A 24562-nucleotide genomic window follows, 5' to 3' on the forward strand; every position below is an offset into this window, starting at 1 on the left:
CTAGGGACTGCATTGCAGCTATACCAGTGCTGGAAAGTTGAATAGGATTGGATCCTGAGACCTTAGTTCAAATCTAGCTCCCTGGAGACCATTTTACTATTTGATATCCACTTGATATCACATGGAATTCCTGCTATTTAAAACATTTAGAGCTCAATCCTATCCAACTTTCCAGCATCGATGCAGTCACAGTGCAGCCTCAGGGTAAGGGAACAAAAGTTCCCTTACCTTGATTAGGCCTCTGTGACTGCTCCCTCCCACTGCTGGATGCATGCCCCATTGGCATGACTGCATCAGCCCTGTAAAGTTGGATAGGACTTGCCCCATAGTTATTGTTATTATATAATTATGGCTATACACACTTATCTGGGAGTAAGTCCCACTGTACTCAGTGCGACTTACTTCTGAGTACACACGCCTAGGATTGCACTGTACTTTAAATATTAAAGTGTGAACAAAGTATTGCCAGAAGCATGGCAGAGGGAAGGAGGAGGGGCCTTTGGCTACTGCTACGCTTAGTTTAAACACTACCTCTGCTGGGTCACTGAAGCAGGAGGTATTCCATGTAAACAACACTACTTTGCAGAGAGTGAATCTCATTATGAATATAGTACATCAATAACACAGAACTTCCAAAACAACAACAACAACAACAAAAAACACCTGTATTTTGTTGTTGCTGCCAAGGATGTTTGAACAAATTTAGACTATTTTTGGGTGCTGAATCCAAAAATGGCATCAGTTTTGCCCAACTAGCCAAAGTTTTGGAGGTTCAGCAAAGCCTCTTATATGCTGATTCAAGCGGCTTGCTAATAAGGAAGCTGATGCCATGGTTCCTCACAAGGAAGCTGCATGTATTGGCACATAAGGGGCTATGCAGTAGCCCAAAACCAGAGCCAGTCGGGCAAAACCAATGCCATTTTTGGATTCAGCAGCCCAAATAGAAGCAAGAATAGGTCTAACTTGTAAGATAGCAAAATGCATGTAGGCATGTGATAGCTATGGACAGGGATTCAGGTACAGAAATCTATTTCCATGCATGTGTTTCCTGTGCTGCTTCTTCAATAGAGGATTCACGTTTCTTATTCCTTTTCTCAGTAAGTACTGAATTTTGCACCATCTTACCGTAAACAGTAATCCTAATGGTGCTAACCTAGGTGTAAGGGCAGAAGTACACATTATGACCAAACAAGGTCAGCTGGTTTGGAAAGTGGGTTAACCCTTCCCATATCTACTGATTCACCCCTGCAAATGTCATTCACCCCAGGTCATTCTACATCCAGATGTTGAAGTAACTCTGCCTGGGGGGGGGGGAACTTGGGAAGGAGACATTTTCAGGGAAGAACCAGAAGGCCCTCCTCGTGATTATCTCCTGCAATGCTCCCCCCTCATACACACACCATGCATTTGTGTTGCCTTGTCAAATCCTGGTTGGGAAGAATAAAAAAAGTAATAAAGGAGAAAAGATAGGGAAATGATAAGAAAGAAAGGTATATTTAGTACCCATATATTCCAACTTTCCTCCACCATGGATCTTAAGGTGGCTTACTGTATATGGGATTCCTAGGCAACCGCTAATCCAAGTATGGATCAGACCTAAATTAATTTTGCTTTAGTAAGGTGGGCTATACTACGTACCCTCAGATCAACTATGCCCTGGGATAGCGCCAAACCAGTTCAGATCAATCACACACACAAAAGGCGTCGCTTTTTCATGAGGTCTAAGACATATCTGCGATGGGATATGTGCGTGCAATGAACCCCTTGTTTAACATGAACAAGTGTGGCAGGTCATGTAAAATACTACTCTATGTTGCTTTTAACCAAGAAAGAAAAATGTTGTTCTGAAAGTTGCTGAGAAAGAAGGATATAAACTGAAGTAATGCACGAAGGATAATGTCACTCTTCAGTGGGGAATGTTTACAGGTCAACTCATTCCTGAAATGAGTTGAAATGAGTCTGGTCCTTTTAAAATCTACTGCAGCCTCTCTCTCTCTCTCCCTCTCCCTCTCTCTCTCTCTCTCTCTCTCTCTCTCTCTCTGACCTTCCCTCTTGCTGGTTTAAACAACTTAATTTCCTTTTGCTGCCATAGCAACACAGAAACAATCTCAGAGCACAATAATAAGGATGGCGGCGTTTCACAAATCCTTGAACCAACCAGAACGGCAGAAACAACTCCTGGACAGATGGCAGAAAAAGTAACTTAACAGGAGAGAAAACCTGAGAGGGCTAAGCTAAGAAATTCAAGTTTTTCTGCCATTTCTACCCATATTTTCTTACAGACCTATTTTATGGACAAATATATGTCACAGAGCCATACATCACAGTGCTGGCTAGCTTTTTCGTCAGATGAGGATTTCTTAAAATGGAGGAAAGTGACACTTTTAGAGGCAAAAAGAAAGACAACTGAAGTTGTATACGCACAATTTTAAAATGTTCAATTTGTCTCTATTAAGCCGTGGAACCGGACAGGTGGTCAGAAAGAAACAAGAGAAGTTTGAAGTGCATTTCGATCCAGAGGTGAGTTCTATAGTTTCAATGCAATAATGTACAAGCCACTCTGGTAGCGTGGCACAGTTATATTCTGTTATCTGTTCTAATCAATGTTAAAGTAGCTGTTAAGCAACGCTTTTGTCAGTGCTTTTTTCAATATGTGTAGAATTTGTTACACCTGAAATAATCTCTTGTAATTATATAGAGACAGCTAAATGTACACACCTGTTTAATACATAATAGGAGAATCCTGGACATTAAGAATATGGTTTAGCAAAAGATAATTCCACTATTCATTAAGGCCCCTTGTCTACTGCTGGCATTTGTCTGTTTTAGTATCAGACAAATGAAATTCATAGGGCAGCAAACTTATCAATTCTCGAATTGCATTCAAATTGTTAAGGACCTTATTCATTCAGTTCAGTCTTAAAAATTATTTTAACTGTTTATCCTGATTTAAAAATTAGCATATTCTAACACTTATTAATAACAGTCCTGTGTCTTCAATCATTTCTTGAGGTATGCAGGAATTCTGATTCTATATACATTGGGGCTACTCCATTTATGTCTTGGATCTAGATTTCCCTTACCAGCAAATAAATATTTTCGGGTTGATGATGATGATGATGATACAATTGGAAAAGGTCACAAAATATAAAGACCTGGAAATTGAAATATTTGCCTTTGGGGAAAGAAAACATAACCACCCTTATTGTCACTGGTGCACTAGGCGCAATCCGCACATACACATGTTGGCAACCTTCAGTCTCGAAAGACTATGGTATCGCGCTCTGAAAGGTGGTTCTGGAACAGCGTCTAGTGTGGCTGAAAAGGCCAATTCGGGAGTGACAATCCCTTCCACACTGGGAGCAAGTGCAGTCTGTCCCTGGTCTGTCTCCCTGGCTATGGGCCTTCCTTCTTTGCCTCTTTGCCTCAGATTGTTGGCCAAGTGTCTCTTCAAACTGGGAAAGGCCATGCTGCACAGCCTGCCTCCAAGCGGGCCGCTCAGAGGCCAGGGTTTCCCACTTGTTGAGGTCCACTCCCTTAAGAAATATATGGTACACCAGTAGGAACATCAAACATGAGACAGCAATATCTTACCAGCTCTTAAACTCTTGGGTTGAGTTCAAACTAGTGAGAAGCCCAAAACTCCAGTCCAAACTAGTGGTGGACTTACTCCTCCCTGCTCCTGGGGCAAGGTCTGTGATGTTGCCCCTGTGAAATGCCACACTCCGAGCGTGAAGCCACCCCCTACCTTTCGAGTGTGATGGAGCCTCACGTGATGTTAGGACTGACTGGGAAGCTTCTGAGGCTTCCCCATTATCTTAAACTGTACTTCCAGAAAACTGTGAGGCTTCCCGTGCGATCCTAGAGTCACCCAGGCTCACTGGAGCATTTGCCCCATTTGCCCAGCGCTAGGTACACTATTGGTTCAAACATCTGGTGGGCTGTGACACCACTGATGATACTACTACTACGCTGTTCAAAACTATTTCTCAATGTGGTTTTACACAGCAAAATAAAAGAAAATGAGAAAATGGTCCCTGTTTCAAAGGAACTCGCACTCTAAAAGGAAACTCAGGGGAAACATAAGCAAGAGCCATTGAAACAGTTGCTCTCCTTCTACTAAATCTAAGAGAATCACCCTTCAAAAGGTGCCTCTTTGCCAAGTTTGCAAAGGTGGAGCTGCTGTAGATTTTAGGTACATCGGATTGGATTGGCTATGAGGAAAGTTGATCCAATTCGGTTTGTTCTCCAGTGAACTTGGTCATTGAGCCTATTTCTGTAGTACATTCTGTCGGGCACCAAGAATTTGTGCTTCTGAATAGCTACGTTTTGATGCAGGGCAGTTAGCAGCAGTACTGTACATTTTCATAGACTGAGGAACCATGATATGCCACAGTAGTCATAGGGCTCACAGCAACATGCAGGCAAGGCCTCTGACTTCTCACTTGCCTCAGATTTCTCCATCAAATGAGAAAAATAAGATGATCGATTTTTGAAAACATGCACAGACAATAAAGGAACACACAGACACGCAGAAAGAGTTCAAAAACTTGTTTCAAGTCATGCAAAGTTTCAGGTTCTTGAAATCCATGATTTTTATTTATTTATTCATTCATTCATTCATTCATTCAATTTGTATTCCACCTTTCTCCCCAAAGGGTACCCAAGGCGGTGCCCAAGTTTTTAAACTTCTGAATGATTCTCATTCAGCATGAGAAGCTATATAGACATTTTGATTATAGAATAACAATAATATTTGACATTTATACTATATACTATACTGTACATTTGACATTTATACTATGCTATACAGGTATAGCACTTTCTTTTTCTTTCAATACCGAGGAAACCATTTCCCCTCCCATGACTTCAAAATTACCTGTGATGTTCAGTCACTGTTCATGCCCAATTTGACTATCTTCTAAATCAGGGGTGCCCAAACCCCGGCCCGGGGGCCACTTGCGGCCCTCAGGGACTCCCAATCTGGCCCGCGGGGAGCCCCCAGTCTCCAATGAGCCTCTGGCCCTCCAGAGATTTGCTGGAGCCAATGCTGGCCCGATGCAACTGCTATCAGCATGAGGCTGGCTGTTTGACCTCTCATGTGAGCTGTGCGAAAAGAGCTGCTTGCTGTTTGACATCTGTGATGCAGTAGCAGCAGTGAAGGAAACACCTGCCTTGTTTTGTGCAAGGTCTTTTATAGGCCTTGAGCTATTGCAAGACCTTCATTCATTCATATAAGTTCCATCTCTAATATATTCATTTAGGTAAATTTATTCAAATTTTATTCCTGGCCCCCACTACAGTGTCAAAGAGATGATGTGGCCCTCCTGCCAAAAAGTTTGGACAGCCCTGTTCTGAATCTTAGGGCCTTTACAGATTATTCAGATCTTGATTAGTTCCAAGTTACCATCTGCCTATTTGACTGAGAGAACCGGAACAAATGAAAATAAAGAAAAATCAGGGCAAGAAAACCAACAATCATCTATGGCAGAAAATGACTATTTCTTATAACATTTTGAATGCTACTGTGTGAATATGTATAGGAGTTCCAGAAGCAACTCCTATACATCTTTGCATTATCTCTCTTGTCTCAAGGAGTCCACAGAATGGAAGTTCCCATTCTAAAAAGCCAGACATATGGCTTTGGGAGGAGTAGCCTTAGCTAGAATATGGCTGCAATCCTACATACTCTTTCCTGGGAACACAATGGAACTTCTGAAAAGACATGCAATGATGATGCTATAAATGTAACACATTCTGGGTGTGGGTTAGAAAACCACATTCCACACAATCTTTACAATCTTTATGGATATGCTTTGTGGGGAAAGGCTCACATTTGTCCTGTGAGAAAATATTGCAGTTTGAATGCTGAGGGAATTCAATAGCCCTGCAGTGGAAGAGACACTACCTGGAGGGAAGATGTGAATCCTGCTGGGAGGAAAAGCTATGAGCAGCTGGATGGGGACAGGACCAGTGGCGTAGCTAAGGTGCCAAGTTCAAAATGTTGCCCTGGAAGTGATGTCACAACCGGAAATGACATCATGCCCAGGCTTTTAAGAAAGTGAAAATTGGGAGGAACCCATCTCCTCCCCCCCAGCAGCTCATCACCCACTTGCTCTGCTGTCTCCCCCCAGTCAGTGGCATAGCTAAGGCATCTATCTGCTACCTGGGGTCAAAGAAGATTTTGTAGCCTCACCTGCATGACAAAATCAAATTTAATTAAGTAAATAAATAAAAAGTTATTGGTTCCATGCTGCATCATAACAACATCTCATTGGCACTCGGAACAATCAGTCTCATAGGTCAGTTTGGAGTTAAGCAAATCCACTTTTTGTTCCACAAGGCAGTTGTGTTTTCATTTTCCGGTTAATTGGTCATAACTTTTGATAGAATGCAGATATTCCAGTGCCATTTGTTGCATTGCATTCTGCGTTAAATTACCTTTCCAATGATATTTAATATGATTGTATTATTCATACATACCAAGATTTTCACAATTTTGGTCACTAGCGTCAAGCTCAGCTTGTTGCCCCCCTAAAGCTTGATGCCCAGTGCAACCGCTACCCCCTGCACCCCCATAGCTACACCACTGGACAGGACTACTGGTCACACAGCCAATGATCTCCACACCAGGGAGGTACAGAACTACTTGCAGCTGAGTTGCGCCTCATGCACAGCCAGGCCGAGACCAGTGGGAAGTTAAGCAGGCAGGGGGAGGAGAAAGGAGAGCAATGAGAGCCATGTGGGAACTCTCAGTGCCTCCAGAGAAAAGCAATGTTCCAGTGTGAACCCTTGGCTTATATAGGATTCTGGCTTCTTTGTTTGAAAATCTCACACTGTCTTTGGCTGGGTTCATCACATCAGAGATAGATCACTTTACAAACATCTGATTGGCTAGTTTCAAATTGCAAACTAAAAACATACATTTCAATAACCACTAGGTGGCACCATAGCCAGGGAGACAGACCAGGGACAGACTGCACTTGCTCCCGGTGTGGAAGGGATTGTCACTCCCGGATTGGCCTTTTCAGCCACACTAGACGCTGTGCCAGAACCACCTTTCAGAGCGCGATACCATAGTCTTTCGAGACTGAAGGTTGCCAATACATAGGTGGCACTCTTTACTCATTTATTACAGAACTAGTCTAAATTCCTATCTGGTCTTATTTGTGGGTTTTCAACTTCTGTTTAAACTAAACCTCTGGTTTTCTGTAATTCTTAATATGTATATAAACTTATTTTTTATACAAGGCAAACTGAATTCTTATTTTAAATAAGGATTTTAAGAGACTTTCCTCTTTATTTTAATAAGTTCTAGCCCCTTCTGCCAGTGTTTACCTCTTGACAGATTCTTAGGAATGTTTGCTAATTAGGGCTTTCTCATATTATCTTGTTCCTGACTATTTGATTTGCAAGTGTCTGTGTTTGTCAAAATTCCAATTTAATTAGCAACAGATATACTGTCTTTGTTCCTCATTAAAATGTTAGTGCTATCTCTTTAGCCTATGTACAACCCCTAGCTTTCTTGTTTCTTGTAATAATTTATTATTGCAAGTGTCAAGAGATATGGCTTCCTGATTAATTGGTGCAGGTGCATCTTGGCTACTTATCTTTATACTTCCTTAGTTCCAATTAAAATTAACAAGCTGGACCTTGAGTCTCTAATCTCTCTTTGTACTACATTCCAGGTCTATGAGCTTGTCTGTGAGGCTTCTGCTAAGGTTGCAATTTGAATTACATCTGAAATTTAAGCAGCCTTAATGGTCTAATTTAATGGCTTTTTACTATTTTGTGTATTTCTATACTATTATTAACAGTTAAACTCTTTACTATGCCCTTATACATATATTTTGATTATAATTCTAAGCAATAAAATATTTGGCTTGCATGCTAACTGTGTGATCCTTTGACACTTCCATGATGCTCTGGTGTGTTGCCTTTGTGTAATTAGCCTTATACTGCTCTCCCAGTGCATATTTTGGAAAGCCTGTTGAGTTATATTTTAAAATTCAGCATGTTCTCTGTTCAGAAGCCTGAATGTTTAAAATACAAGAATCTCCTTCTTTTAATGTGCTTTCACTGTTCAGTTGTTCTAACATTAAAGCTTGTATTTCTAAATGAAATTTAATCTGTTCAGCCTAGCTTCATTTATCATTTTACCAATTAAATTTGACAACTGGAAATTCCAGCTTCTTTAGTGCTTTGAAGCTCAAAATCTTATCTCCTTGTCAGCCTGCTAAGAAACACTGATTTACAACCTGTCGGCTAGCCTGCACTTTCTACATCAGACTTCTTCAGACAAAGTGGATTTCATATGTTTTAAGCATCATTTTCCTTATTTCTTAAACATTATTTGTTTTAAACTGTTTGGCTATTAACACCCATATAACATTGACATTTGGTCCATTAACATTATTAACATAAATGATTAGTTTCAGCATAGCTACAAATATTCATTGCATGGCATAACATTTGCTTCATTAAACATTTGGTCTGTTAGCATAAGTAAACATGTGTTTGTGTTTGGCTTATGGCTTTCTTCAGCCTGCATCACACCAATCAGAAGCAGAGCTAGAGGGGGGTGGCGCAGTAAGTATAGCACACTCTGCCATGCACTGCATAAGCAGCCCCTCCTCCTCAACTTTGGGGCCATTCGGGGCAGTGACGGCAACATATCATCGCTGCCCTGAATGGCTCCAATGCCGAGAGGGAGGGGCTGCTTACACGGTGCTTTGTGGAATGTGGCATACTTTCTGCGCCATTTCCCTCTCTACCTCCACTTCTGCCACCAACACAGGGCCACCCTGGCAAGTGGCAGCAGGATTCAATCTAAGGACTGGCTTCCCACCTGTGTACCTGAATGACAGGTGAGGGAGGCAGTAGCAGGCAGAAGGAGTAGACCAGAGGGCTATAAGACACTTGGATTTCTACCCCTGTATTTATTGACACCCTGGTTCTGGCTTGTCTGAAGTAAATAGCTGAAGCATTCATTTGGTCTTTGCTTCATCAAATTTGCTCCAACAATTGGGATGTTGCTTCCCATCTCCAATGAGGAAGAGTTACCCCCTTGGGATAAAGTGGCAGGGAGTAGAGAGGCCACAATGGATGAGAAACAATGACACGTAAGCAACATTCTCTCTCTCTCTCTCTCTTTCTCTCTCTCTCTCTCTCACTCACTCACTCACACACACACACACACACACCACACACACACACACACAGAATCATCAGAAAGCTTAACCCTCCAGAAGCAACTCATCTCATGGCTGTGCCTCAAGACTCTCACGTAGTCAATGCCCATTGATACCAAAGGACTACAGTAGTCCCCTGTTGATACAAAGTGCAACTGTATTTCTGAAGATTACATCTTATGACCAATTCATCATGTGGAAGTCACAGGAAATGTCTGACCTTTGCTGATTTCCAGCGGCATGCTAAGCCAGGCACATGAAACTGCTTTTAGTCTCCCATGGGTTTGTGGTGGCATGCAAAAAAAATAGCAATTCGGAGTATGGCAGTGAGTGTGTACAACCAGCTCAGGGCGCTCTGGCTGGTATTAGAAATCAGCAAGGCTGGGCCTCCCCTACCATGCAATTAATTGGTTGTGAGACTAGGCCCTCAGTCACACATCACGTTATTGTTAGTACCTGACCTGTGGCAAGTCAATTTTTATCTTCAGAATCCTAAATGTCCACCTGTTGTATCCTTATCAGGGCCTCTGAGTGGAATTGTATCAGGGGATACAAAGTTTCTTTTGAGCCTCTTTGCAAAGGGGGAGGGGTGAAACAGAGTGGGGGAGGGTTGTGATGGGCAAGCAGAATAGGGACAGGGAGGGGCGAAGCAGGGTGAGAGGAGGGTAGAGACAGCTGGAAAAGTCTTTGGAGCCTAGGTCTACCAACCCATGTGACATCAGTAGCATCCCCAGGCATGGTAGTGTCTCCTGCATCCCATAAGGGCAACAAGTCTACGTAAATAGGGAAGTGTCAGATCCTAGGAAATTTCTGGGCCCCCTCCTTTGGCTCCTGGCCCCAGGTACAAATTACCCCCTTTACCCCCCTCTCCTAGGCCCTGATCCTTATAGCTGTGGTTACTTTCCAGTTCGTTTTTCAGAAGTTCGTCCCCGAATGACCCTGGTAGAAAGGCACAGGAAAAGAGGAAGAGTAGCAGTGAGGGAGTGAAAGAAGAGAGAACAAGGAAAGAGAGAAAGTTGTAACAGAATCTGAGTGTAAAGAAACAACCTGGTGTTCAAGTCTTGCCTGCTACATCCTTCTTATTAGGAACAAGACACAAAGCCACTTAGCTTACAACACAATCCTATACATTTCTAAACAGACATTTAATGGGACTTACTCCAAACTAACTGTGAGTAGGATTGCAGTCTTACAGTGCAATCCTATGCATGTCTCCTCAGAAGTAAGTTCCACTGTTCAGTGGCAATGACTTCCAGGTAAGTGTAGATAGAATTGCAGGCTTAGATCAATTGTATGGCAAACCACCTCAAAATCTTCAGCAATATAAAAGCGATATTTATGTATTCTTGAAGAAAACTTACCAGGCAGACCAGGTAGACCAAACGATAGGATTCAGAAATGGACACAAACCTTGTAAAAATATTACTGAAGTGAGCCATTCTAGCAGGGATTATCTGTACAAATAAGAAGCTCAGTGCAGCTTTAGATTCCTTATGTAATAGGTTCACGGTGTTGAAAACCCCTTATCTTTACTTTTTCTGTGTGCAGAATTTTATAAACATGAAAGCAGCAAATGTTACAGGCCCTTTTTCTGCTTGTGCACAGCATTCATGCCTCTAATAGTCTGCACTCAGAGGAAGGTAATCATGCAGGTACCTTTTCTAAGGGTAAGCCCCATAGAATACAGTGGAACTTATTTCTTAGTAATCATGCATAGAATTGTGCTGTTAGTCAGGATTCCGTATTGCTAGATCCAAAAGAGATAATGCCATTATTTTACTTATATAGGGAAGGCAGAAAGAAATACATTGTCACAGGCTTGTAAGTAGCTACTTCCCTGGTTGCCTACAGTGAGTAAGAATGAGCTCCAGATAATTGGGTAGGGAACTTTTAGTCAACCACAAGAGAGTTGGTATTTTTTTATTTTATTTCAGGCCATTGATGTACCAAACAAATAGCTGTATGCACACAGGTGGACACATTTATTGAGTTTGCCTTCCTAATATTCAGCCTATTCTCATTTTGTACTTTGCTAGGATTACTTGAACTGGAAGTCTCCTGAAACCCATTGCAATGACAGCAGACTACTGGGTAATAGCCAGGTCTTGGAAGGCTATTGGGAACTGTATCTTCCTAAAACCTACAGCACAAAGACAGGAGCACTAGTTCTCTATTCAGAAGATCTAGCCAAACGATCCAGGAAATTAAAGGGATATGGGAGGCAACAGCAAAGGCTTGGAAACAAAAGCAGGACACTCCACATAGAACTGCGCACTCTTCAAGATTTGGTTCGAGCCATTTTGGCGTATGGAGGCAAACAGGTAAGGAGTCACAACTGATTAGTATTAAGGAACAAACAGTTTAATTTATACATACATTGTTTATTTTAAAAACTTGTTTTAGTTACAAGCTATATTGTATTTTTAAAAAGTGTAATTTAACCGAACCATGATTAGTTTAAAGTGATCTAGGGGTAAAGTATGGACACTTTGGCCTTATCTATGCTATAAATGTATTCACTTTCCTCTCATTTTACATGGGGGTAGTGTTCTTATAAAGGAGCACATATCTTGAAATTGTGTAAATTAAAAATAAAAGCCTTTGACTATGCTGCCAGCTGAATATGCACAAGCACGTTGGACGTTTGACCATGCTCTTCCAAAAGTTTCCACATGTAAATTAGTTTTGGTATTAATAAAACAAAGCACATTCTTCCAAAAACATCTACATCAAATACATGTAAAACAAGAGGTACTATTAGTACATCTGTATTAGTTTTATCATGTAAAACATATGTTTTTCCCCCAAAGCATCTTGGGAATTGTCATTTAGCAAAAGGTGCTTTGAGACTTCTGTGTTAGTTTCCTAGCTCCAACCCCCAAACTACAACTCTCAGTGTTCCTTGAGAAGATGGAATAACTCACTGTTACTGATACGTTGCTTTTTATACATGTGAACGTGGTGCTAAGTGCACGCCAGGCAAGCATGCCAGGCAAAATGCCAATCTCATGGTATTTTGATTTTGGGCTAATGGCATGGAAGCTGCAGATCCCACCAGCCTTGGGTAAAAGCCCAAACTTCAGTTATTTAAAGCGATATTCCCCCCTCCCCTGCTCCAAAGCTGGATGGTTTAGGAAAAGCCTTGCCTTCCTTTTACATTTTGGAAAATTCCACAACTGGCCATACCATGCTTTGATCAGCACAATTGAACCTGTAAACAAGCCACAAACTGGGAGTTTCCTAGCTTTGAAGAAAACAAAGTTGTTAGTGGCACAAAAGAGGTGACTTCAGCCTCAGTTTCCCTCATCAACTTCATTGTAAATGTAATCAAGAATATGTACGTAATTGAGGCACAGATCTCCCGAGCAATGAAGGAAGCCCCTGCTGCACCCTTTGCAGGATGCAGAGTAATAGATGCACCCATTCTGAACTGGATATGGACCCAGTAGAGCCATCAAGATACAGAAAAGGACTTTGATAGGCTCATCCCACAATAGCCTTTGTTTCCATATGGAAATTTTCTGCATTAAAAAAATAGGGCTTCATATCTTTGTGTTGTTATTATTTTTTTATTATTTTATTAATTTATACCCCGCCTTTTTGCCCAGCGGGCACACAAGGCGGCTTACAAACACCTTAAAAATACATTAAAAAACAATTTACAATAATTAAAAAAAACTAAAAACAAACAAAACCCCGTGGATTTTCATATAAAAAGCAAGACCGCCAGCCAGCCTGTCAACAATTAAAAGCTTTTTGAAATAAAAAGGTCTTCAGTCCACACTGAAACGTTAGCAACGAGGGAGCAGTTCTCAGTTCTAAGGGGAGGGTATTCCACAGTTCGGGGGCCACCACCGAGAAGGCCCTCTTCCTGGCCGCCACCCCTCTCACATCTCTTAGTAGCGGCACAGTCAAAAGGGCCCCCCCAGATGATCTAAGAGCACGGGCAGGATTGTAGGGAAGGAGGCGGTCCCTCAAATACCCCAGACCTGAGTGGTAAAGGGCTTTAAAAGTCAGAACTAGCACCTTGAATTGGGCCTACCTGTTATCATTGTTATTGTTATCACCTGTTATTGTTATCACCTGTTATCTATCACCTGTTATCATTGTAATTGAATTGTTATCATTCCACCTTTTTCCTATTCTTTCTGCTGTTCACGAATTGTATGCAGCCAGCAGGGGGCTGGTTACCCCTGGGGGCTGGGGATAAGAATAGGCCCTCAGTTTGGCTGTACTTGTCATAAGAGGTGACTAAACAGCCACCAGGTAGATGGGACTTGATAGCCTGGGAAGGCAGCTCATCTGAGAGAAGGAAAACTCTGATCCCAAACCTCCACTGCCTTGTGGCTACATCCAGTTATGGAAAAGGCTTCAGGAGTCAACCTCGAAGCAAAATCCGGAGCCGGAGTCCCTGAGGCAGTTCATGGCTGAACACAGTCATGTTCTGGCAACTCTTGCAACGCCGCTGGAACCAACCGTACTGGCTTCTGCCTTTCCATTCAGCAACGTGGAGAGGGGGGATTTGCTGCATGGGTAACAGTCTATCCTCCATATCTACTTTACCCAGGCTTCGCGCACTGGAGAGGACACTCTGTTCCAGAACCACCATTCAGAGCGCGACACCATAGTCTTCCGAGACTGTAGGATGCCAACATGAGCAGGTGCTGCATTAAGCACCCCCATTCACTTTGCTTCCTACGAATGCTTTGTTAACCTGTGCCAGCCAACACTTGGGACAGGTTTCAGACCATTCTCTTCTTTTTCCAATCATGCTCCCTTCTATCCGGAACATTCCACACGAGCACTACTGCAAGTCCCAGCCCCAGTGCCCACTGAGTTGCCTTCTCTTTTGAAAACTGCTGAAAAGTGCCCATAATAAACCCTTCCCACAGGAAAACAGTCTCAGTTCCATTTGTTTTGCTTCTCTCCTTAGAACCAGCTCAGTTTTGCCTTAGCAGATATGAAAAGGTAGACTTGGCCACTCTGATCATTGGCTCAAACCCCACCCCCACCCCCATTGCTGGCATGCTTAGTGTTCTATCTTTTCCTTGTGCATAGTGTGTGCGTGAGTCTAGCAGTCCGTAGTCTATTTTTCAACAGTTTAGGTGGAGGCTTGTTTTACCTCCAGTTTAGCTCCAGGCTTCCTTTTCAAGTAGATTCCCTTAACTTTACTGCAACTACTCCTTCCCCCCCCCCCCCAAAAAAAAACTAGGATGCTCATGGTGAGTGTCCCTTCAGTGATAGTTAGGAGGATTTGTCCTTTTGACAGACTAATTCCCCTGCCACAAGTGAGTGAAGTGTTCTCATGGCACACCAAGGGGCTCACTCCTTGCCTGCAGCCTTAGCTCAAACTCCAGAGAGCAAAACTGTAGGCACAGTTCATGTCCCATGGCCGGATCTTTGATTCTTCTCCATTGATTTATCTTTTCTCTCGTCTGCCTACTCTTTCCCTACCCTCCCTCTACTGTAAAATCTCCAGTTCTTCAGCTCCTATTCCCTTCTTTCTTAATTTTCCTGCATCCTGCCTCCCCTTCCTTCCTTCCCTCTTACCCGATTTCACCTCCCTCTTTGGAAGGATTTCTCCCCCCTCCCCAAGAAACTGCTGACATTTAGGCCTAGTTAGGTGAGTGAGTGTTGTATATATCAGAGGTGCCCAAACACCAGCCCTGGGGCCACTTGTGGCCCTCCAGGACTCCCAATGCGGCCCTCAGGGAGCCCTAAGTCTCCAATGAGACTCTGGCCCTCCGGAGATTTGCTGGAGCCCACACTGGCCTGACACAACTGCCCTCAGCGTGACGGTGACTGACCTCTTGCATGAGCTGTGGGATGAGGGCTCCCTCCACTGCTTGCTGTTTCACATCTGTGATGCAGTAGTGGCAGCAAAGGAAAGGCCAGCCTTGCTTTGTGCAAGGCCTTTTATAGTCCTTGAGCTATTGCAAGTCCTTCATTCGTTCATATAAGCTCATCTTTAATATATACATCTATTTAAACATATGTAGATTTATTCAAATTTTAAATGTAAATTAATTCTTTTTTCCCCCCTGGCCCCTGACACAGTGTCAGAGAGATGATGTGGCTCTCCTGCCAAAAACTTTGGACACCCCTGGTGTATATGGTACTACTTTGCATTTTATTTTTGATCCCTCCCTCCTGGTGGTTGTAATTTTATTCCCACAATACCACAATTGTTACATCTTTAACCTTACCTCCCTCCTCTTTTCAAGCTGTTTTCACTGAGCTGTACCATAAGCCACTGGACTTGGTCTCTGGAAAACAGATTTTCCCCCATGTGCACATGCTACATGGAACTTAAAAGCGTGCCTTGTAACAAAACCAACTCAAGTCTGTATTGTAGATGTGATTATTTGAAAGAAATGTCCTTCACCAAGCCTTTGAAATCAGAATTCAAATGATTGAGGAATACCTTTACACTTAAGTCAGTTGCTGCCAGAAGAATCTAACTTATCTGAATAGATTAAACTAGCCATAATAGTCTACAACAACATTCTCTGTTTAACATCCCTGGGAATGGAATCCATTAATAAATCCTGGCTGACCCAATCAGGACTACATGCCTCAAGAGTGAAGACAAAAGACACCTCTGCAATCACTGCCTGTGGTACATCAGTGTATCCAAGCACGACATCCATCAAAGATTAAAGGGGCAGAAAAAGAGTACTGCTGTGACCAAACACATGAAATCATGTGCCGACTGCCACAGACAATTAGAATCCAGCAGGGATATTCCCAGGCACTTGCAAATCATGCTGCCATAGGAGATGGCAGAAAATGGAATTAACCCATCACACCATCCTATCAGGCACATTGACAATTTCCCATTGATGAAGGGCATGTTGGCAAACCATCTCAAGGACTTTTTTTTTAAAGGTTCACTTTTAAAATCATTCACCATTCAATACACAATTGTTTTCCATTTTGATGGCAAATGTGGAAAGTTAAAAAGAGGTAGACTTTTGATTACTTTATGGTACCTATTTATTAAATTAGTTGCCTTTCCCCTTCATAGAGCATTCCAGGCAATGTACAAGAATAAATGAGGGGTGCAGCCAAGTGAAAACTCCCCAAGGCAGCAGAAAGTCAGTGGGGGTGAGAAACCAATAAGAACATGGCGGCTGGAAGAAATGGCAACTCTCTTCTGCTAAAAGCACAGAGAAAGGCCACAGTGTGTGTTATACCAGTTTCTTGTATATCTAAGCATATACCTATATCCAGTGAAACCTAAGCAGATCATCAAAAATCCTGTCACAGTAATTTGTTCAGTAATAACAGTAATCCTGTTATTCTGAACCAATTAGTGTTCTAACAGAGGAGGAAGCACTCCCCCAGGGGTGGCCAACTCGCAGCACATCACATGCCCCTTTTAATATACAGGTTGAGCCTCATTATTCATGTGCTTTCTGTTCCAAGCACTCACGTGGATGGCAAAAAATGCACTATAGCAAATCAATTTAAAAAACAAAGTTTCTTTACTCTGGTGATTTAAAAAAAGCCTTGCTGACCTTTGTGATGTAGTCATTAAGAAGACAATCCATCAATCAGTCCTCCTCCAAGCACTTACAAAGGCTCTTCACTCAGCCCCTCCCTTCACCAATGCAAAGTGATCACCTTTCTTTCACGTGCTCAGGGGGAAGGGAGGGGTCCTCTGGAGAGAGAAGGATTGATGGATTGTCAGCCAGCTGCCCTCTCTCTCTCTCTCTCATTAAGGAGTCTATTGTTAAAGCTATTGTTCAGTTTTTTAAACAGATTTTAAAGGGATGCGTTTTTTCCCTTCTCCAGGGATCAGCACATTCCTTCTCATTTGCAGGGGCCATTCGTGTTGAGTCAAATCCATGTATAAAAAATCCTTGTATAAATAGGCTGGACCTGTACAGAATCTTGAACTTGCCACTCCCAACGTATTTCAGCTGGAACTGCTCAGAAGGTTTCACCAGCCCACATGATCTGCCAAGCTTCTGCTCAGTTATGTTCACTCCGTCCTGGGCCTTGATGCTCCTTTCTGGGCTTCATGCTGGCAGAAGTGCCATGTGCTCGTGGTTGTGGAGCCCTGAGTCAACGAGCACGGCCATGACAGGCAGCTCTGCATGTGCCACTTAGGAAGTGACTGTGTGCCACTAGTGGAACACGTGCCACAGGTTGGCCACCCCTGCTCTAACCATTAGCCATTGTAAACAGATGGGGTGGGAGGTCTGAAGAGGGGTTAGAAGCACATTTGTATGGCATTGGAAAGAGTCTTGAACTAAGGTTGGCCCTGGCTGCTTTTTTTCCTACATAAGAACAGCCCCACTGGGCCATAGGCCCATCTAGTCCAGCTTCCTGTATCTCACAGCGGCCCACCAAATGCCCCAGGGAGCACACCAGATAACAAGACACCTCATTCCGGCTCCCTCCCTTGCATCTGGCATTCTGACATAGCCCATTTCTAAAATCAGGAGGCTGCACATACACATCATGGCTTGTAACCTATAATGCATTTTTCCTCCAGAAACCTGTCCAATCTCCTTTTAAAGGCGTCCAGGCCAGATGCCATCACCACATCCTGTGGCAAGGAGTTCCACAGACCAACCACACACTGAGTAAAGAAATTTTTTTCTGCACTACCTGAGCTTTGGTTTCTCAGCAAGCCCAGCAAAGTTCTACAGGTCAAGGGCCATAGTACTCTCTATGTTCTTCTGCTCTAGGCTGAAAACCATCAGCTGATCCCAGTGGCCAATCCATGCTTGTCAAGACCTACAAAACCTGAGAAAGGGTTGAGAAAATACCTTAGAAACCTTAGAGAGCAAAGACAATACTGAGTTAGATGTACTAATGATTTCATTTAGAGTAAGGCAGCTTCCTATGCTCCTAACTCCCTGATCTTCAAGTCAGCTGCTCAGTCTGAGCAAACTGCCATCAGCTGAAAAGTCTCCTCTTGCCTCACCCTAGTTTGTCTGCCTGCTCTGGAACTTGACACCCAGGCCACCACACCCTGTGCTTCTGGTCCATTGAATGTGAGTCTGCCTGTTGGATCCTGTGGCCTGTCTCCACGTGTAGCTGAGATCTGACACCACTAGACTGGGACACCCTCAAGCAGGACTGGCTTTCTGAAGCTCTTCAGTGGGAATGAGTTTTCCCCCAAGGTCTCACACAGTCTGTCTGTCTCTCACAGTGGTTCTTATAATGTGTACTGCCTTCCTCGAGCTAGAATGTTTACCTCCATCTCTAGGGTTACTTTCCTTTGAGTTTTGATTCCTGAGCCACCAGGGCAACATACCCAACAGGTGTATGTCATATCTACATGGAGATGGACTTGGGGGGATCATCCTCCGAAAGACAAGCAGAAGGCTCTGGGAAATGCAGTGTTAGATTTCTAGCCCTTCAGAAGCAGAGAGAATTGAGTGAAACCTCTGCAAGGCAGCCTGGCAAGAAGCTAATGATCTGACAACCTCACTTGCTAAGATATCCCACTAGAGGCCTATATACTACCAGAGAGTTGAGGAGAAGTAGCCTGGGGCCCGATGGAGGAGATGCCGTGTGCCCTCTACATATAACTGACTGCGATGATACTGTTTTCAGGGGGCTTTTTCCATCATTCCTTCGGTAGTTTTAAGAACTAGAGATAGCTGCAAGGACTCCTAACTATTTTCTGTTTTCAGGTATATAAACCTGCTTTGAGAGACCCTTGTGTGAAAGATGGCGTACAAATCACTGAAAAATAACAAATAGATGAGAAGAGCCAACACCACCCTAGTTAACTTGCCTGCTGAACGCTTCCCTAGTTGCATTACTAAGGCAATGCAGCGGGTGCAGCCTGCTTTTGGTGCAAGCCTCAGTGTGTGTCTGTGGGGGGGGGGGGTAATACCACACCCAGAGCCTCTGTTCGGTGATCTTTGGCCCTCTTTGGACCGAGCCACCTCATGCTTGTGCCAACGATAAAGTTTATGCCACTCAGCAGTGAAAACACAAAGAAATTGTGCCCAGAGAGAGATAAAGATTGCCGAACGAAGGCATTCCAAAGGTGGGTCTATCAAATTAAAAGCAGTCTGATAGGTGGAAGGTTGGGGGCAAGGTGATTACATCGTTTCGTCACCCCATACGTTCAGAATTCTGAGCTCCACAAGGTAAGCGCCATAGCTGGTGCAATGCACCCTCAGGACACCTCTGCTCTTCACAGAGGTCTTAAAATGGATGCCCTTTGGACTTAAGCACTGCATGAGCAGGCAACTGGAGATTTGGTGGAATCTTAAAAAATAACAAATACCTGTTTAGAGCATGCCTGATAATAGATCAAGTGATCATTTTTGCTGGCACTGCAGTAGGCAGAGTTAGAAGAAACTTTCTGCCCATAATCAATAGTAGCTGGAAAATGATCATATAGCTGCGAGGAGGATATATGTGTATCTGGAGGTGTTTAGAGCACAATTCAGGGTGCCCTCCATGGCTACAGAGACTCAACAACTACTGTGCTTCTTGAATATTTGCTGTTGTAAAAAAAGAAAAAGCCATACAGAAACCAGAAATGCCTACACAAGTACCCTTGAGCAGAAGTGTGTACGTTGGAACCTGGGAACAGAATGATTATAGAGAGTAACTGGATGTGGTACCAAAAAAAGAAAAGAAAAGAAAAAGGACAGGTCTCAGCACGCTTGTTATTACTCAAAGCACTTCAATAGTTTTCATAACAAGGCACTAGTACACATTAAAAAAATACAATTTAACTGCATTCAGCTCAGTTAGACACCAAGGCCCATTTAGGTTTGCACATTCTTCTAAATTTCATAGCCCACTTCAGCTGAAAGTAGGAAAACAACCCACAAAACTGTAGAGAGGAGGAAAAACTTCCTTACCACCAATAGGTCACCAAAGACACAAATTGGAATCTTTATACAATATTCTTCACCGTTCTGGCTCTGTTATAAAACACTGGTTTTATATTCACTGGTTTTATAGTCTCTATTCACTGGTTCAGTTTCTGAATATCTGAGACAGGCGATGTATTCTAAACAGACACAGTGAAATAGCTTCTATCAAATAAAACAGAAATACAAATATATATCCAATTTAAAACAATGGCTGTTTAAATGCAGTACATTCAAGGGAGGGGCACTCCAAACTATGCCGTCCAGGGCAACAGTGCACAATTGTTTATTAAATTTGCTGATACAAAATGTGGCAGTAGCCACTAGTCTAGATGCCTTTAAAAGAGAATTAGACAAATATGTGAATGATTGATATTCTGTGAATTATATTAGTCATGGTGGCTACACACACTCTTCAGTTTCAGAAGCATCATGCCAATGATTGCCAGTTTAGGACTGGTGCCACATTGTCCTAATTCCATTAGCATAATTAGGGTATGTGCCCCTGTGCTGGGCCCACAACTTACCAGGCTGTTTCCTGACGAGTGGAGGGCATTTCTTCCCCCACCTAAGAGGGTGGAAGAGGGGGAGCTCCTCACACCTGTCCTGGCTTGCTCCCCCACTTGGAAGCAATTCTGATTGGCCAGAGGGAAGGGGAGAGAGAAAAAAGGAACTGTCTACTCTACATAATGAGACCTACATGGACACTTCTCCCCCAGCAGCTCATTGGTCCTGTTCATCATCCCATGTGCATTCTTGGGCAGACATGGACTGTCAGCCTGTGCCTGAGAAGGCCCCACATGTGGTTTTACCATGTACCAGTTTCTGCAAAGCCACACCAGGAGAGAGCTATCTTGCTTATGTGTGCTGCTTGTGTGTTTCCTAGACATATCCGCCACTGTGCGAACAGGGTGCTGTACTAGGAAGGCACTTGGGTACAAGTCTGAGGCCGTTTCCCTGACTTGCTTGCATTCCTCTTCAAGGCCCACTTTTCTCATAAAGCCATCAGCCCAACCTCTTACAGCCTCATCCTATCCGGGATTGGACTGGAGAGCAGAGGGTTAACGTGCAGCAGACTGCCGGCAAACATTTTGTGTATGCTGCCACAGCCAGTGGCAGCATGGGAGGCCCGCTGCCAGACCAGGAAAGGTGAGTCCGATAGTGGTGGGGATAGAACAGACTGGGGAGGAACAGGGGAATTCCTGAGTGGAGTGGGGGCAGGGAGGGATGCAGACCAAAGTCAGCACTCACAGGCACTCATGTCTTAACCTCTCCCTTTCCATGGCTGTTACATGGTTTGAACTTAATGCCTGTGAAATAGCAGGAACAGATCCGAGGAGTCCCATGGCAGTGCTGGAGGCTTTCCCTTGAGGTAAGTGAGCAATAGTTTGCTTAGGAGGAGACTTCTCCAACTGCCTCCCTCCAGTGGATGCAGCCCCTCTGGCGCTACTGTATTGGTGGTGGTGGGGGATTTAGGTAGGTCTGGGCTGCCTGTCTCCATACTGCACCGCAACTAAGCCTAAGGATGTGTACCTGAAATAATCACGAATTCTTCCACAATCATTCCCTGCGTTCACTTCCCTCATCTTCCTCTGTTGCCTTATTTTGTGTCTCTTTTGGGTTGTGAGCCTTTGGGACAGGGACCTGTTTTTTCCTCTCTTTGTATATCACCATGCACATGGATGGTGCGATAATAACAACAAAATAATAAAAGTCAGCCCGGCACTACTTATGTTTTTATAACTATGTTTGCAAGGAGCTTTATGGAGTCTCTAGGAGCCACCCACTCCACCACAATCCAGCAGCTAAAAGCAGCTTAATGATTAGTGATGCCACTTTCTTCGCTCACTTTTAAAAAACCAGCAGTCTCTGCCATTTTTTACATGTTTCAGCATGTGTGTGTCTGTCTGTGTCTGTCTGTGTCAGCTTTCCAGTTTTCTTCTCGCAATAGGCACAGTCACCACTGTGGTCATGAAAAACCAGAGAGACTATAAGGCTCCCTAGGAATAAAGTCTCTCAACAATGTGTTGTTGTATTATTACCTAGATAATACAGTACCTATAACGTGATGATGACTGCAGTGCCAACACTGGCTTCTTCCTGCAATTAAGCAATCTCACAAATAAGAGGCTGCTGGAAATCAAATGACAACAGCTTTTGTGCAGCATTGTAGGAGGCATTTCATTGTCAGACATTGTTTATTCATTCTTATTAGAGCCTTGGGCACTGACTATTTCCATTTGTAAATGAATCCCAATGTGATATGATTTTTTAATAAATGAATAATAAAATGATTCGGTAAGAAAACTAGTTAAGGCTGCAATCCTATGCCCATTTATTTCGGAGAAAGCAACACTGAACTCAGTGAGTCATACTTCTGAATAAGCATGATAGGATTGAGTAGTGAAGGTGCTCCTCTTTTTAGCAGTGGGAGAGTAACCAGCCCGCCTCACCCCAGTAGTGTCTTTACTAGTGGCTGTCTGCTGGTGTTCTTTTGCATCTATTTAGATTATGAGCCCTTTTGGAACAGGGAGCCGTTCATTCAGCTTGAAGTTTAAATTTGTGGTTTTGTGTGTGTGTGTGTGTGTGTGTGTGCGAGAGAGAGAGAGAGAGACAACAAGCTTTAGGGTGCAAGTCTAGGTCGCCCTTCGGCTGGCACAGGTCCCTTGAGCCTCCTCAAGAGTTTGCTAGGCCAGCGCTCAAAGGCACGCCGGCCCGCAGAGGTTGAATTCAGCCTCCATGCTGATGGAGGGACCAAGCCTTGCGTTGGCCGAGCTTGGCTGATACAAGGCTCTGGGGTGGGTGAGGAGGAGGCAGGGAGGCATTCCGGGGGGGAGGGGGCAGGAGAGTGGGAGGTGGGACGGAGACTTGGGAGTTATGCCAGATCCCAATCCCAGTCCCCGAGCAGCGTGGAGCGGCTTCAAACCATTCCGGTCTCCTCGGACTTGTGCCACCTCAGGAAGGGACGCAAGCCCGAGGAGACCGATAGAGGCTGCAGTGGTTTACATGGGGGTAGGAGGAAGAGTTTCTCCTTACCTTTGGCTGAGCCACTTTGCAGCCCTAACTTATGCTGGATACAGTGCAAGCCTCCTGGCTTGCCTGTTCCAGCACAAGATAGGATAGTGCTGTTAGGACAACAAGCTGAGCTTGAAACTAGTGGCCAAAATTGTGAAAACCTTCATATGTACAAATAATACCATCATGTTATATATCATTGGAAAGGTAATTTAATGTTGAATGCAATGAAACTAACCTCATTGGAATATCTGTATTCTATCAAATGGTATGCCCAATTAACCAGATTTATTTACTTAATAAATTAAATTTGATTTTGTTGTGTGGGGGGGGGGGTACAAAATCTTTTTTGACTCCAGATAGAAGATGTCTTAGCTATGTCACTGCCCAATTTTTCACTTTTTTAAAAGTCTGGGTGTGATGTCACTTCTGGAAGTGACGTCACTTCCGGAGCATTATTTTGCACTTGGCACAAGGCTACACTTTCATTAGTGTGTGTGTTCAAATTTGCATCCCAATTCCCATTTTCATACCACTGACATCTTGTTTCCATGCAAGTAGAGCTGGATTGGGACCAGTCATACTACCAGGTTAAACATGCATTCAACCATTATCTTCCCTTATCACCTTTCTTCAGTCAGTTCTGTTCACCTTTAAAAAAAAAAACAAGCATATTTTTGTTATGTCTGTATGTTGTTCTCTGATCTTGTTTTTAAAATTTGCAAATATTTATAATATAGTTGCAAAACTTCCGGGGACTTAGGAGAAGGCATGTGTTGGTGATAATAACACAGGCACTAGCCAATAGGCACTCTTCAGAGCTTCCCCAAAAGACAGATAGAAACACCTGAAAGTGTACAGTATTGGTTTTTCAGAACTTGCCCTGAGACAGAACAAATGTTTGTATTGAATTGTCCCAGATTACATTCTAACCATCCCATTGCTCTTAACATGTTGTGTGCTCTTAAAACATTGTGCCTGTCAGAATGTGATTCAAAAGCATTTGGGAAGTTTTTAGATCTCCATTTTTTTCCCTTCTCTAGTGACTGATGGATTCCTTCAGAGATGTTCAAGGTTTGATTACAGTCTACCATAAGTTTCACAAGGAGGCAGGTTTTAAGCAGTTGTCATCTTGTCCCTATTATAGCTATGGAAGCATACGAAGGGGACAGCTTGGCAGCCATACCTTCACTTCCTAAGTGATCCAGAAGCTATCCAGGCTAGCAGACAGATGAGACCAGGTTATTCAGCCAAGAGGTACCTCCTCAAACTCTCTCAGACCTTGGATCCAAGTATTTTACAAAAACTTCAACTTGCAGGTCAGTTTTAGTAGAAACTAAGCTGGGATTGGTACAGATATTTCTAAAGGAAGCACTTTGGGGCCTGTTGAAACAAAATGGCTATGAACATTACTGAGACCAATTAAATCTTTTTAATGTGATGTGGCAGGAAATACATTTGAGGAAACATGTTTTCAAAATCAATAATATTTCCCTGCTG

The 24562-nt window shown here is 43.3% G+C and overlaps 1 protein-coding gene across 1 annotated transcript in view; it reads left to right on the forward strand.

Moving 5' to 3' along the window:
• The first annotated feature begins 2433 nt into the window (after positions 1 to 2433).
• KIAA2012 (KIAA2012 ortholog) overlaps positions 2434 to 24562 on the forward strand; it is an 85610-nt gene continuing 63481 nt past the window's right edge. The window contains exons 1-4 of the mRNA XM_066621871.1: positions 2434 to 2520; positions 11228 to 11512; positions 13158 to 13160; positions 24219 to 24381. Of these exons, the coding sequence (XP_066477968.1) occupies positions 2434 to 2520; positions 11228 to 11512; positions 13158 to 13160; positions 24219 to 24381 (538 nt within the window). The remainder of the gene's footprint in view (positions 2521 to 11227; positions 11513 to 13157; positions 13161 to 24218; positions 24382 to 24562) is intronic.

The sequence above is a fragment of the Tiliqua scincoides genome, chromosome 1 (genome assembly GCF_035046505.1).
Source record: "Tiliqua scincoides isolate rTilSci1 chromosome 1, rTilSci1.hap2, whole genome shotgun sequence".
Classification (NCBI taxonomy): Eukaryota; Metazoa; Chordata; class Lepidosauria; order Squamata; family Scincidae; genus Tiliqua; species Tiliqua scincoides.